Source organism: Sorex fumeus, unplaced genomic scaffold (genome assembly GCF_029834395.1).
Source record: "Sorex fumeus unplaced genomic scaffold, SorFum_2.1 ptg000043l, whole genome shotgun sequence".
Classification (NCBI taxonomy): domain Eukaryota; kingdom Metazoa; phylum Chordata; class Mammalia; order Eulipotyphla; family Soricidae; genus Sorex; species Sorex fumeus.
The window spans coordinates 41,532,603-41,545,217 of record NW_026606100.1 but is presented as its reverse complement, the minus strand read 5'-3'; the positions used below and the strand labels follow the sequence as shown (position 1 = coordinate 41,545,217).

General features: G+C 48.4%; 1 protein-coding gene across 1 annotated transcript in view; it reads left to right on the top strand.

Annotated features, from left to right (window-relative positions):
- LOC130029433 (guanylate cyclase 2G-like) overlaps positions 1–12,615 on the top strand; it is a 48,277-nt gene that overhangs the window by 3,405 nt on the left and 32,257 nt on the right. Inside the window, exons 3-10 of the mRNA XM_056120322.1 lie at positions 119–228; positions 3,019–3,204; positions 4,536–4,680; positions 6,068–6,213; positions 6,487–6,514; positions 7,699–7,767; positions 8,564–8,727; positions 12,128–12,265. Of these exons, the coding sequence (XP_055976297.1) occupies positions 119–228; positions 3,019–3,204; positions 4,536–4,680; positions 6,068–6,213; positions 6,487–6,514; positions 7,699–7,767; positions 8,564–8,727; positions 12,128–12,265 (986 nt within the window). The remainder of the gene's footprint in view (positions 1–118; positions 229–3,018; positions 3,205–4,535; positions 4,681–6,067; positions 6,214–6,486; positions 6,515–7,698; positions 7,768–8,563; positions 8,728–12,127; positions 12,266–12,615) is intronic.

Here is a 12,615-nt window from a genome sequence, read left to right as displayed (position 1 = left end):
AAGGGTCATGTTTTCTTTGGAGTGGCTTCAGGCCAGGTCTTATAAAGTGTGTGAATGTGTATCTATGTGCATGTGTGCGTGCAGGCCCAATCAGCTAACTATGTTGATCTTCTTATAGTTATCATCTTAATCTGCACCTCAGAGGATGCCAAGATTATTCTCCTGGTTGCGGAGACACTCGGACTCAACACAGGAGATTTTGTCTTCATCATTCTGCAGCAGTGGGAGGTGGGTGCCAATTACCCCTCATGGGTGACAGAGGTGAAAGGCTGGAGCACTTGCTTTGGGGTAGGAACAGCTCACTGGACACCATAGAGGCCCTGGGAGGTTGGTGTCCTCATCTTAAGATCAGAACACAATGATCGGGGCCGGAGAGATAGTCCAGAGGGGAGAACGTTTGCCTTGCACACACTGACCTGGGTTTGATCCCCAGCATCCCAAATGGTCCCCTGAGCACCACTAGGAGTAATTTCTGAGTGCAGAGCCAGGAGTAACCCCTGAGCATCATTGGGTATGACCCAAAAATTAAAAAAAAAAAAGAAAAGAACACAATGATTGACAGGAACCTACAAGAGCTTTCCCGCACAGAGAATGATCAGTGAGCCAGGCCTTGAAGTGAATTAGCTGGCCCTGGTGTCTGGCTCTCTGGAATGAAGGGCCTGATCTGATCTATGGAAGAACTGGCCTTTTCACCAGGTATCGAGACAACCCCAAAGGACTCTGAAACACAGGGGTCTCACCACCACCCTGTGTCCTAGTAAGACCTCAGGAGGCCTGGAGTGAGCACCATCTGGGGGTCAATAAGTCAGTTCTCAGGTCTCTGGGCTCTTCCGGTACTTCAAGGAATGCTAGAAGGTAGCACATAGCCCCGTTAGGAATGGCATGCACATTTGACCAGTTTCACTGCATGGTGTGTCCTGTAAGGTGGATGTTCTGCGCATGAATTACCTGAGCCACTGCACTGGGGATTTCCCACAGTCCTGCAGGTATCATAGTGTTTCAGCTTCCAAGTGAAACTGGGGGGCTCAGGATATAGGGTGTTTTAACAAGTTCCCAGAGCTCTTGGGGCCTCACTTGTTTTCCAAACAAAGTTTTGAGGACTCGGGAACTGACCCTCATTCTCAGCAACTCTACGTCCTGGTGAGTTTATGGGACTGCCAGGCCCCAAGGTGAGCACTTGGTCTCATTTCTGCTGATACCACTGTGTAGTAAAGACAGTTATTTTCCTCATTTTACAGATGAGGAACTTAAGACTCTGCATCTCTACATGGGGAAACAATTTTTTTCAAGGCCAGGGGACCAGCATGTTGGAGCACTAGCATTCTACCATAGGTGTGTGTGTGTGTGTGTGTGGTGAGGGATGGGGGGTGGTTTGGGCTGGTCTTAGTTTGTGCACCACATAAAACCAGCAGGTTCCAAGCGTTGCCACTTGTATTTAGCTCTGCATACTTTTTCTAGAGGTTTTTCTTTATTAAAGGAGATTTTTTTTATAGGGTTGTAAGAAGCCAAAATGGAGTAAAGGGAAGTAGAATTTGTACAGTGTTCTCAATTTAGTTTATCACTCAAGTGTTTCAGATTGCTTGAAATGTCTTAGATTTCCTGGAGCCAGCAGGAATTTTAAATACACGACAAACTTTCCAGATGATTCTCCTGCCTTCCCTTTTCACTGCCCATCTACCCCTTTGTCATCACCTCTCAGCTCTGCATTCAGGTGGAGGGGAAGAGAAGAACCTGGATGGGCTCTTGACAGGAAAACTCAGCAAACTCCCACTTGTTTCTTCTCCAAACTTCGGTGATTGAAATCTGTTCTTAGCAGCAGAAAGACTATTCCATTGGAATATAACACATGATCCAACGAAGCGGTTGCATTCATGTTACTTTAAAAAAGAATCACAGAAAACCTTCCTATAAAAGAGTTGCCAATGTAGGATTAAGTAGAAAAAAAAATCGAGCTGCAGAATAGCATTATTATGATACATGTATGTAAAATGCACTCACACTCACCTCTCCCATGACCCTTCTCCCTCCTCTGTTCCCCATTACTGATTACTTGGACGCCTCTCAGAGAGGAGAGGAGGGAGATTACGAAAATTGGGAATAGTTTAATTGTCTCTCACAGACCTACATAAGATGAGCGGGTACCACTTTGCACCACTAATGGTATAATCATGACAGTGACAGATGTTTTAATGCCAGAAGCAGAAGACCGAGAATCAATAGTCATAAATTTTTGGAGCTTTGTGCCAATAACTGTAAAAACAGCCAGCTGCTCAGGATGAGGAATGTGGCTCAGGAGTAAAGCTCAGGCCTTTCATACATGAGAACCTGGGTTTGACTCCTGGAACAGGTTGGAAAAGAAAAAACACAAGAGAAAAAGAAAAAAGAACTTGATGTTCCTCAGAAGTTTATTTTTGTTGTTGTTTCCTGGCTCCTCCTCCTCCTCCTCCTCCTCTTCCTCCTCATCCTCCCCCTCCTCCTCCTCCTCCTCCTCCTCCTTCCCCCCTCCTCCTCCCCCCTCCTCCTCCTCCTCCCCCTCCTCCTCCTCCTCTTCCTCCTCCTCCTCCTCCTCCTCTTCCTCCTCCTCCTCCCCCCCTCCTCCTCCCCCCTCCTCCTCCTCCTCCCCCTCCTCCTCCTCCTCTTCCTCCTCCTCCTCCTCCTCCTCCTCCTCCTCCTTCTGGCTTTTTTGGGGTCAAGGGTTCATCACACATGGTGATGCTCAAGGGTTTCTCCTGGCTCTGAACTCAAGAATTACTCCTGGTGGTGCTCAGTAGACCAGATGGGATACAGGGGATGGGGCATGTGCAAGGCAGACACCTTCCTCACTGTACTATCGCTCTGGCCCCATCTGGCTTCTTCCTAAGGCTTCAATGCCTGCGAGACCACTGGGCCTCTGGGGGGGGGGCGGTCACTGTGTGTCTGAGGACCAGTACATGGGGTGGCAAGCCTGTCACTGGTTGTGGAGGGCTCCTGTGCAGTTTGACTCTTACAGAATGGCTCTGTGCATTCTTCGCTTTGTAGGACAATTTCTGGAAGGCGATGTTGACAAGTGAGACAATGAGGCACTTCCCCCAGGTCTATGAGTCTGTGTTTCTCATCGCCCTCAGCACCTACACAGAAGACCCTACTCATGGAAACTTCTGGAAACAAGTCTACCAAGCACTGAGGCAGCCGCCTTTCCACAGCTCCATTACCACAGAGGAGCAGGTCTGAGACTGAGCCCCGCCCCCTTTTCCCATCCTTGCCCCCGCCCCCAACCTGGAAAACTCTTTGTGCTTGACTTCCAAATCTCTCCCCCTTCCCTTTCTCCTCCCCCTTCCTCCCAGCTGCGATGAATTCAGTCAGCTTTCACAGAGAATAGCAGAAACCCATTCTCTCCATGTGTTCCCAATATAGTCTCAATGAAGGCTGCAGAACAGCATGATCAAGTATTTCCGTGACAGGCACTCACGCCCCATCTTCTGCAGCCCCAACTACAGAGAATGTGAATGCTCTCTTGTAGTGTCAGCACCGCAGAACCCAGAGGACACAGATGATGGATAGAGAGGCCACCTGGCCTTTGGAATAGAACCCTGAGTTCTTGAAGGGAAAGGTTTAATTTCCCAACTCCTCAGTGTCTTCACCTGGTAGGGATAGGGTGATGTGGATGCAGAAAGGCAGAGGCCTGGACTGTCTCCCTTCTTGCAGGGGGCTGGGACCAAGAGCCAGAGTTGGAGCTGCAGGCTCAGGACAGGTGTCGGCAAGCAGGGGGCTGGACACAGGGAGGAGACAGGCAGGAGCCAGCTGATTTGTCAGCAGTCACCCCTGTAGGGGCCGACCCATGGGGGCTGGAGGACTGGTCCCCACAAAAATGTTTCTAGAGAGAGAGAGACCCCTCTCCAGGGTCGGGACTTGTTCCTGGAGTGATTCTAACCATGAAGCACAGGTGATGCAGTCCACTGGCTATGGGACATTCTCTTCAGAACAGAGGAGTCAGACGTGGACCCCAGCCCAGTCACCACACAGGAGAGGTGATCAATGAACAGCTGGGAGCCAACTGTACATGTCGGCTTGGAACTGTGTCCTGTAAGGAGAACAGAGCTAAGCGCTGAGCAAACCCTTGGATTTTTTTTTGTTGTTGTTGTTGACTCAATAAATAGACGATAATATGTATGAAAGGCCAAGTTCCTGCTGACTCGCTCTGTGGGGAGGCGCTTTATTCGGTCTCATTTCACTCTCCTCTACCACCGGGTCCCGATTAGCAGAGCTGGGGTTAGAGAGGTCATGGGACTTGCTGCATGTAGCACAGACAGTGAGGCCGGAGCTGTTTTCACTTTATACTCCCCCCAAAATCCCAATCAGGCTAGACAGCCAGACCCCCCTACAAAGAACGGGCAAACCAAGTGGGAAAATAGGGCCTAAGAGCCAGCCTCTGGGAACTTGTGAGGACGCTGCAGTGGTGGAGGGAGAGGGAGGGCTGGAGCACAGGCTGGGCCCACTGTGGGAGGATGGAGAGAGCCCCAGTCCTGAGCTGCGGCCGACTGTGCTCCTGCCTGCAGGTGAGCCCTCTCTCAGCCTACCTCCACGACGCAGTGCTGCTCTACGCCCAGGCCGTGAGGCAGGTGGCCAGGGTCGGAGGGGATTTCAGAGACGGGCGACGTGTGGTCAGCATCCTGAAGGCCTCTGGTAGGACAGTGCTGCAGGGTAAGTGGCTTCACGCCGGCCGCACCTTCTGAACTCAGTGTCCCTTCAGACCACGGAGCTGTGAGCAGGAAAGACCCTTTTGGAGAGAGGAACAGAATCCCATTTGTGCTAGAAAGTCTCTTTCCTAAGTGGTGATTGGTGTGAGTCAGTGCCTGCCCGGGGTTCCCTGGTTAGAGGCAGCCCTGGCCTCAGCTCCTGCTCCCCTGAGGAGTGGCTCCCCTACCCTTTTCCAATGGAATCATCTGGAACAAAGCTCCAGCATATGCCTCCTGCACCCTGGGGTCTCGCTCACTTCCCCATCTTGATTGTCTTGATCTTCCCCATCCTGTCTTGAATTCCCATCCCGGTGATAGTGATTCAAGACTAGCAAGGCGGAAGTCTAGGGAGGGCTCTGAGGGGCCATTTTGTTACTTTGTTGTGGTAATGAGGAGAGCCCTGCCCCCCTTAACTTTTAATTTATGTATTATTATTATTATTTTTGAGTCCTACCCAAGTGTACTTCAGGGTTCCTGGCTCTGTGCTCAGGAGTCACTCCTGGTGGGGGGCCATATGGGATACAGAGGGTGGACCCTGCCTTGGCCGTGTGCAAGCATAGCACCTTAGTGGCTGTACTCTCTCTGCGGCTCCTTCCTAGGCTGGGCTACCCCTGCGTGGGCTTAATAGGATACCCCTGGCTTTTCCAAGTGGCCCTTCAGCCCCTAGAGCACTGCTTTTATTTATTTATTTATTTATTTATTTAAAAAATTTTTATTAGTGAAACACCATGAGGTACAGTTGTAAACTTACAAATTTTTGTGCTTGGGTTTCAGTTAAACAATGATCGAGTACCCATCCCTCCACCAGTGCCCATTCTCCATCATTTACATTTTTTTAAAAAAATTTTTTGTTAGTGAAACACCATGAGGTACAGTTGTAGATTTAAAAATCTTTGTGCTTGGGTTTCAACTGTACAGTGATCAAACACGCATCCCTCCACCAGTGCCCATTTTTCACCACCATGGGTCCCAGTATCCCTCCCACCCCCATCCCACCCTGCCTCTGTGGCAGGGCATTCCCCTTTGTTCTCTCTCTCCTTTTGGGTATTGTGGTTTGCAGAAGAGGCATTGAGTGACAATCATGTTTGGTCTATAGTCTACTTTCAGCATGCTTCTCCCATCCTGGGAGGATCCTCCCAACACGCTTTATTTGGTGCTCCTTTCTCTATCAGAGTAGAGTACTGCTTTTAAACTCTCTTGTTTTGTTCTTGCCCTTGATTCTCACTGATCCCCCTAACAATGGCAATGTCCGAGGATGGCTCTGGGTGGTCCCTGGCAGGAGATTCTGCCACCAAGAGTCAGCAGCTGGTGCTTGGGGCCATGTTTATCTTGTTACATCTCTCTGCTTGCAGGGGTCACAGGGACTGTGTCGATGGACGCCCAGGGAGCAAGGCACATGGATTACTTCGTCTACGCACTGCAGACATCTGGAAATGGGTCTCGTTTTCTTCCTTTCCTTCGCTATGACAGCCACAAGAAAGCCATCAGGTCCTGGAGGGTGATGTCTTTGAGTTTAAGTGGCTTAGGGGAGGAGATCTGGGCAGAAGGGGAGCAGAGGGGTTCTCCCAGGAAGCCCAAATGGGATCTGGTTGCTGGAACCCACACTGTCCACACTGTCCTCCCATTGTTCATCGATTTGCTCGAGCGGGCCCAGTAACATCTCCATTTTGAGACTTGTTGTTACTGTTTTTGGCATATTGAATGCGTCACGGGTAGCTTGCCAGGCTTTGCCGTGTGGGCGAGATACTCTCGGGGCTCTCCAAGAGGGGAGAAGGAATCGAACCTGGCGTGGCCGGGGTGGCTGTGCATAAGGCAAATGCCCTACCGCTGTGCTATCGTTCCAGCCTGCTGGAATCCACCTTTATTATTATTATTATTATTATTATTATTATTATTAAACCAACGTAAGATAGTTACAAGCTTTCATGTTTGAGTTTCAGTCATACAATGATCAAACACCCATCCCTTCAACAGTGCACATTCTCCATCACCAATATCCCCAGTATACTCCTCCCACCCCTTTCTAACCTTCCCCCTACCTCCATGGCAGACAATTTCCCCCATACTCACTCCCTACTTTTCGGCATTATGACTTGCAATCCAGATACTAGAGGTTATCATGTTTGGTTTGTTATCTACTTTCAGCACACATCTCCCATCCCAAACAATTCCTCCAACCTCATTGACTTAGTGATCCCTTCTCTATTCTGCCTGCCTTCTCTCCCAGTGAAACAGACTCCCCCAGGCAGCCCAACTCCAAATCAGACAGAGGCAGGACCTGGGGTCTGGACTAGATTCCCCAAACCCCCAAATTCCTGAAAACAAAAATTATTTCTCCACTGTTAGCTCTATAGCAATGATAAAGCAAAACTAAAAATTCTATTTCTACCTCCCCTCTACCCCGACAAGATTGATTAGACGTGCTTGTATTCTTTTCTACCCTTAGCAAATTTTAATAGACCAAAAGAAGTGGGTTCAGGAAATAATCACAGCCAAGTAGGGCCTCAGCATTCAAGGAACAGGTACTCATGTAGGGGAGATAATTGGGTCCGCAAAACGCCAAGGTGCTCATCATAAAATTTGTCTCTATCCAATGTGGGTGAAAATTTTAGTGACACTGGAACTGGAGAACGGACACATCATCTTTAAATCAAATTGACGTGGATGGAATAAAAAAAAAAATCAAATCAGCTAGTCTAGGCAGGAAAAAAAAGTTATCGCTCTCCCATGGATTAGATGAGCAGAAGTTGGGCTTAAGTGAGATGGGGAAATTGGATGGATCAGCAGAAGTTTGAATTGAGAGACCAAAGCCCGGGCAGTTTGCACTGACCTGTGAGTCTCCGCTGCTGCCTGCTGCCGCCTCAGGGCTGGCCCCAGGGAGAGCGAAGAGCTTACCCAGCAGGTGCTGCCTTTTAATGATCTCTCTTCCCCACCCCACCAAGACCAGTGAGGAATTTCTCCCGTCTTACTCGCCTGCCTGCCCCCCTTCCTGAAGACAGATCTGGCTGTGGAATGTCCAGTGAACTCTGTGAAAAGGCTCCTGCTTTCACAGGTCAGGTGGAACCCATCTGGGGAGCTCAGAGAGGGCGCTCTGCAGTAGGGCTTCTCGGCTGTGGCTGAATCAGTGACATGGACCAAACAATCTGTGTGTGTGCGTGTGTGTGTGTGTGTGTGTGTCTATGCTTAGGGTGCCTAGAAACATCTCAGATCTCCCATTAGATACCACTGGTACCCCTATTTTTTTTCTTTTTGGGTCACATCCAGCAATGCTCAGGGGTTACTCCTGGCTCTGTACTCAGGAATTACTCTGGCAGTGCTCGGGGGACCATATGGGATGCTGGGAATCGAACCCGGGTGGGCCGCATGCAAGGCAAACACCTACCTGCTGTGCTTTCACTCTAGTCCCTGGTATCCCTATTTGTAACAACCTCAAATGCTTCCCGAATAGTCACTAGGAACCAACCCTGCCTGCCCCCTTGTGGGGAACTGCCTTTGGGAAACCTGGCCTCTGAGATCATGGGTCCAGGGGCTTCTTTCAAAGAAGGAGGCCTACAGAGTGGTTGGAGGTTAGGTGCCCATTGCTAGGACTTGATGGCCTGTCACTACAGTCAGAGCCGAGAACCTGTTTCATGAGAAGTTACCATATTTGTTTCTCTCCGATGCAAGTTTCTATCCAAAAGACTTGGCGAGTTCAGTTACCATGGGAACCAGAGGAAGGGTGGGATTCCTGGGCAATGCATCAGAACAGATCAGGGTCTCCTAAGTTGCACCCCCCACACACACACACACAAACACACCCTTGCACTGAGTTCACTCCTGCTCCAGGAAGGCTTGTCTCTGCCCTCCAGGCCTGGTGGCTGCGCTTCTCACAACCACCCTCCTGCTTGCCGTCTTGGGAGCAGTCCTCAGAGCTCTCTTTTCACGGATGCAGAGGCAAAAGCTGCTGCAGCAAAATAAAGACATTCGGTGGCAAATCAACTATGAGGACATCACTATCCTGCCCCAGAGCAAGGTGAGTGCCCCCCCTCTTCTGCCCCCTCCACCCCAGATCGTCCAGCTCCTGCTTCCTGTTGTTCTCTTGGGGATCTTGTCCAGGAGCTTTGGGGAGACTCCTTGAGAGAGTGAGCACTGTCTGAGCATCCTGAGCCCCGATTTCTGCTTCTGGCTGAAGCCCTCTAGGAATGCCAAATGTCAAGGGGTCTCTAAAGTTCCCTTTGGTTCTGTCACCCGTGGGTCTGAGAACCCCTGCGTCCAGCTCAAATGTTAAAGCGGAACACTCTTATTTTCAAAACCACTTTTAGGCCTTTACTGTGAAGGGTTAACATGAGAAGGTCCATTTGCTCATCACTTACATGCTGTTGGTCAGCATAGAGGCTAACTATGGGGGTAGATCACAAATGAGGTGCCTTCCAAGAGACACAAAGGCGCCCCAGTGTGTGTCCAGATGAGGCAGAGCCTTGTGGCTGTTTCTGCAAACCGAAGGCGTCAGAGAGGAGGCTTTGAGGGAGAGTGGGCTTGTTTGTGGGGGCCGTGGGAGAGGAATGAGCCATGCCAAACATAAGGAAGGCCAAAATGTGGGTGCCCAGGGCCAGGAGTGAGGTACAGGGTGAAGAAGTATGGCCTTATTTACTCTAAGTAAAATGTTTGCATCATTTCCAAAATTGCTGCCTTGGTTGTCTCATACATTCTAGAGCTAGAAATTGCAAAATCTTTCTTTTCTTTTATCTTTTCCCATTGTTTGACTTTTGTTACTGATATGAAACAGTATGATCTTGGCACATATGGATTCTTCTGGAATGTTTGCTTTATGAGAGTTGTTAGTATGACATGCTGTTGAGAGCAGAAACATAGACTTAAAATTCTATACTTTGACTAAGAAGAAATCTTGGCTTCTGGGGAGAAAAGGGACAAGGGAAGTTTACTTTTGTCTCAATCTGTTAAGGATGCACCACTGACATAAATTTTATGTGAAATTAGTCATTTTATAACTTCAGGTTTTACTTGCTTAGGAATAAATGCTGCCCAAGATATGAAAACAATAGCAAGATGCATAGAACTACCACTGGGTCAGACTATGCAATGGAACAAATATGCATTTCTTAATGATGTCAAGGCAAAAAGAAAATGTTCTAGAACATTGTTGCTTTTTTCCCCCAGATATGTTCAATTGAGCGTTTAGGTTAATTTGAAAGCTGAGGAATGCAGATATTTTTTCTGTTTTTTTGGTTTTATTTTAAAAAATTGCAGTTTGGACTATTAAACTCCCTTTAATAGTATTTCGCATATACTGTTTGTTCAAAAAATAAGTTATAACTTTTTCCTCTCCATTCAAAAAAATTTAAACACTCTGATTTACAAAGTTGTTAATCATAAGATGACTTTTTAAAAAATTTAAGGTAAGGTAAAGGTAAAGGCCCTCCCGTTGATCATTGATTTGCTCGAGCGGGCCCAGTAACGTCTTCATTGGAGACTTTGTTGTTACTGTGTCTGGCATATCGAATACTCTCGGTAGCTTGCCAGGCTCTCCGAGAGGGGCGGAGGAATCGAACTCGGGTTGGCCATGTTGGCCGCTTGTAAGGCGAACGCCCTACCACTGTGCTATTGCTCGCACAGCGGGTAGGGCGTTTGCCTTGCACGTGGCCGACCCGGGTTCAATTCCCAGTGTCCCATATGGTCCCCTGAGCACCGCTAGGAGTAACTCCTGAGTGCAGAACCAGGAGTAACCCCTGTGCATCACCAGGTGTGACCCAGAAAGCAAAAAAAAAAAAAGTAAAAAAAATTTAAATTTTATTATTTATTTTTTTTTCAAGCAGGCCCAGTAACGTCTCCATCGTGAAACTTGTTGATGTATTATTTATTATAAAATCATTATTATTATTATTATTATTATTATTTGGTTTGGGGGCCACATTTGGTAATGCTCAGGAGTTACCCCTGGCTCTGCATTCTGGTGGTGTTTGAGGTACCATATGGAATGCTGGGAATTGAACCCAGGTTGACTGCATGCAAGGCAAACACCCTACCCACTGTACTATTGCTTTGGCCCCTGACTCTTTTTTGAGTGGTGGGCTAGAGTCTGCTCCCAACTCCTGCACATTCCTTTCCTACCAGAGATTCCAGATTTTTTGGTTTAGTTCCACCTTCCTGGTTTCTACCAGGCAAGATTCTACTGGACACCTGGAGTTCCTTGTTCTCAATTATTTTCTGGGTATTGGGGAGACCCCTCAAGTGCAGAAAAGGAGGTAACATGGTTGGGCATCCTCAAAGAATAGCAATCAGGTGTGACCTTACTCAGCACCAGAAACAACCTAATCACAGGCAGTCTGACCCCCACCGGATTCTTTTTTTTTCTTTTTTCTCTTTTATCTTTTTTAATTTTTATTAGTGAAACACCATGAGGTACAGTTGTAGACTTACAAATTTCTGTGCTTGGGTTTTGGTTATACAATGATCAAGTACCCATCCTTCCACCAGTGCCCATTTTCCACCACCACGGGTCCCAGTATTCCTCCCACCCCCCATCCCCGCCATCCCACCCTGCCTCTGTGGCAGGGCATTCCCTCTTGTTCTTTCTCTCCTTTTGGGTGTTGTGGTTTTCAAAAGAGGCATTGACCCCACCTGATTCTTAGAGGTCCAAGGGCAAAAGGCAGGTGTGCTGTGTTCAGGGAACAACCTCTTGGGCTGTTAACCATTTTTTTTTTTTTTGCTCTTTGGGTCACACCTGGCGATGCACAGGGTGCACAGGGGTTACTCCTGGCTCAGGAATTACTCCTGGCAGTGCTCATATGGGATGCTGGGAATCGAACCCGGGTTGGCTGCGTACAAGGTACATGCCCTACCTGCTGTGCTATTACTCCAGCCCGTTAACCATTCTTAATAACTTAAGGACTACCATTCTACTGACCTGTTTATTATGGTCAATTACCTATTTAGAGATGGAAGCCAGAAGTCTATACTGAATACTACTGGTCAAGCTTCCAAAATGTTTTTCTCCATCTCCTTTCTCAAACGTAGCTAATAGGATTTCTGTTTTTCGTCCTTTTTTTGTAGGACATTTGGGGTGTGGGGAGGCACATGAGATAGCATGTGATGCTGGGTTCAGAGGTATCGGTTAAGTGCCTGCTCCCCCGACAGGTTCATAGTTACTGGAACTCTCCTCTCTTGCACATGCATAGTCTCTCCTGTGCATAGCCAGACTTAAGGGCACCCCCTTGTGTCTTTTTTTTTCTTTTTGGGTCATACCAGCAATGCACAGGGGTTACTCCTGGCTTTGCACTCAGGAGTTACTCTTGGGGGTGTTTGGGGGACCATATGAGATGCTGGGAATTGAACCGGGATTGGCAGCATGCAAGGCAAACATCCTACCTGCTGTACTATCGCTCCAGCCCCAGCCCTGGTGTCTTGTCTGACAGCCATCCCCAGGAGACACGCCTGTGTCGAGAGGGAGCCCCAGTAACCCGTCCAGTGTGATGGTTTCTGCCGACGTCTCCTCCTTGCTAAGGAGCCAGCCTGGGAACGGACTCTTTTACGCCCCAGTCGCACTTTACCAGGTACTTGTGCGGGTATGGAGTTCTTCGAGTCTTCTTGTTCTGTGTCATATCTTTCTGTCAGGTGATCGTTCTGAATGGTGGGGACATTCTCCAGGGAAGAGCCAAGGTAACCTTCTGACTCGTCTGGTGTTTCTCAATCTTCACTGTGCATGCGAATCTCTTAGGGTTCTTGTTAAAATGCAGATTGATGTGAGGTGTGTTTGGGGCGGGGCACCTGAAATTCGCTTTTTCTCTATCAAACTCCCAGGTGATTCTTAGGCTAGCTTCCAGGTGAGATAATTTAGTTGTATCCAATAGGATTTTCCAAGGAGGAAAATGATGCCCAGCTCACTGTCTAATACAGTGGCCCT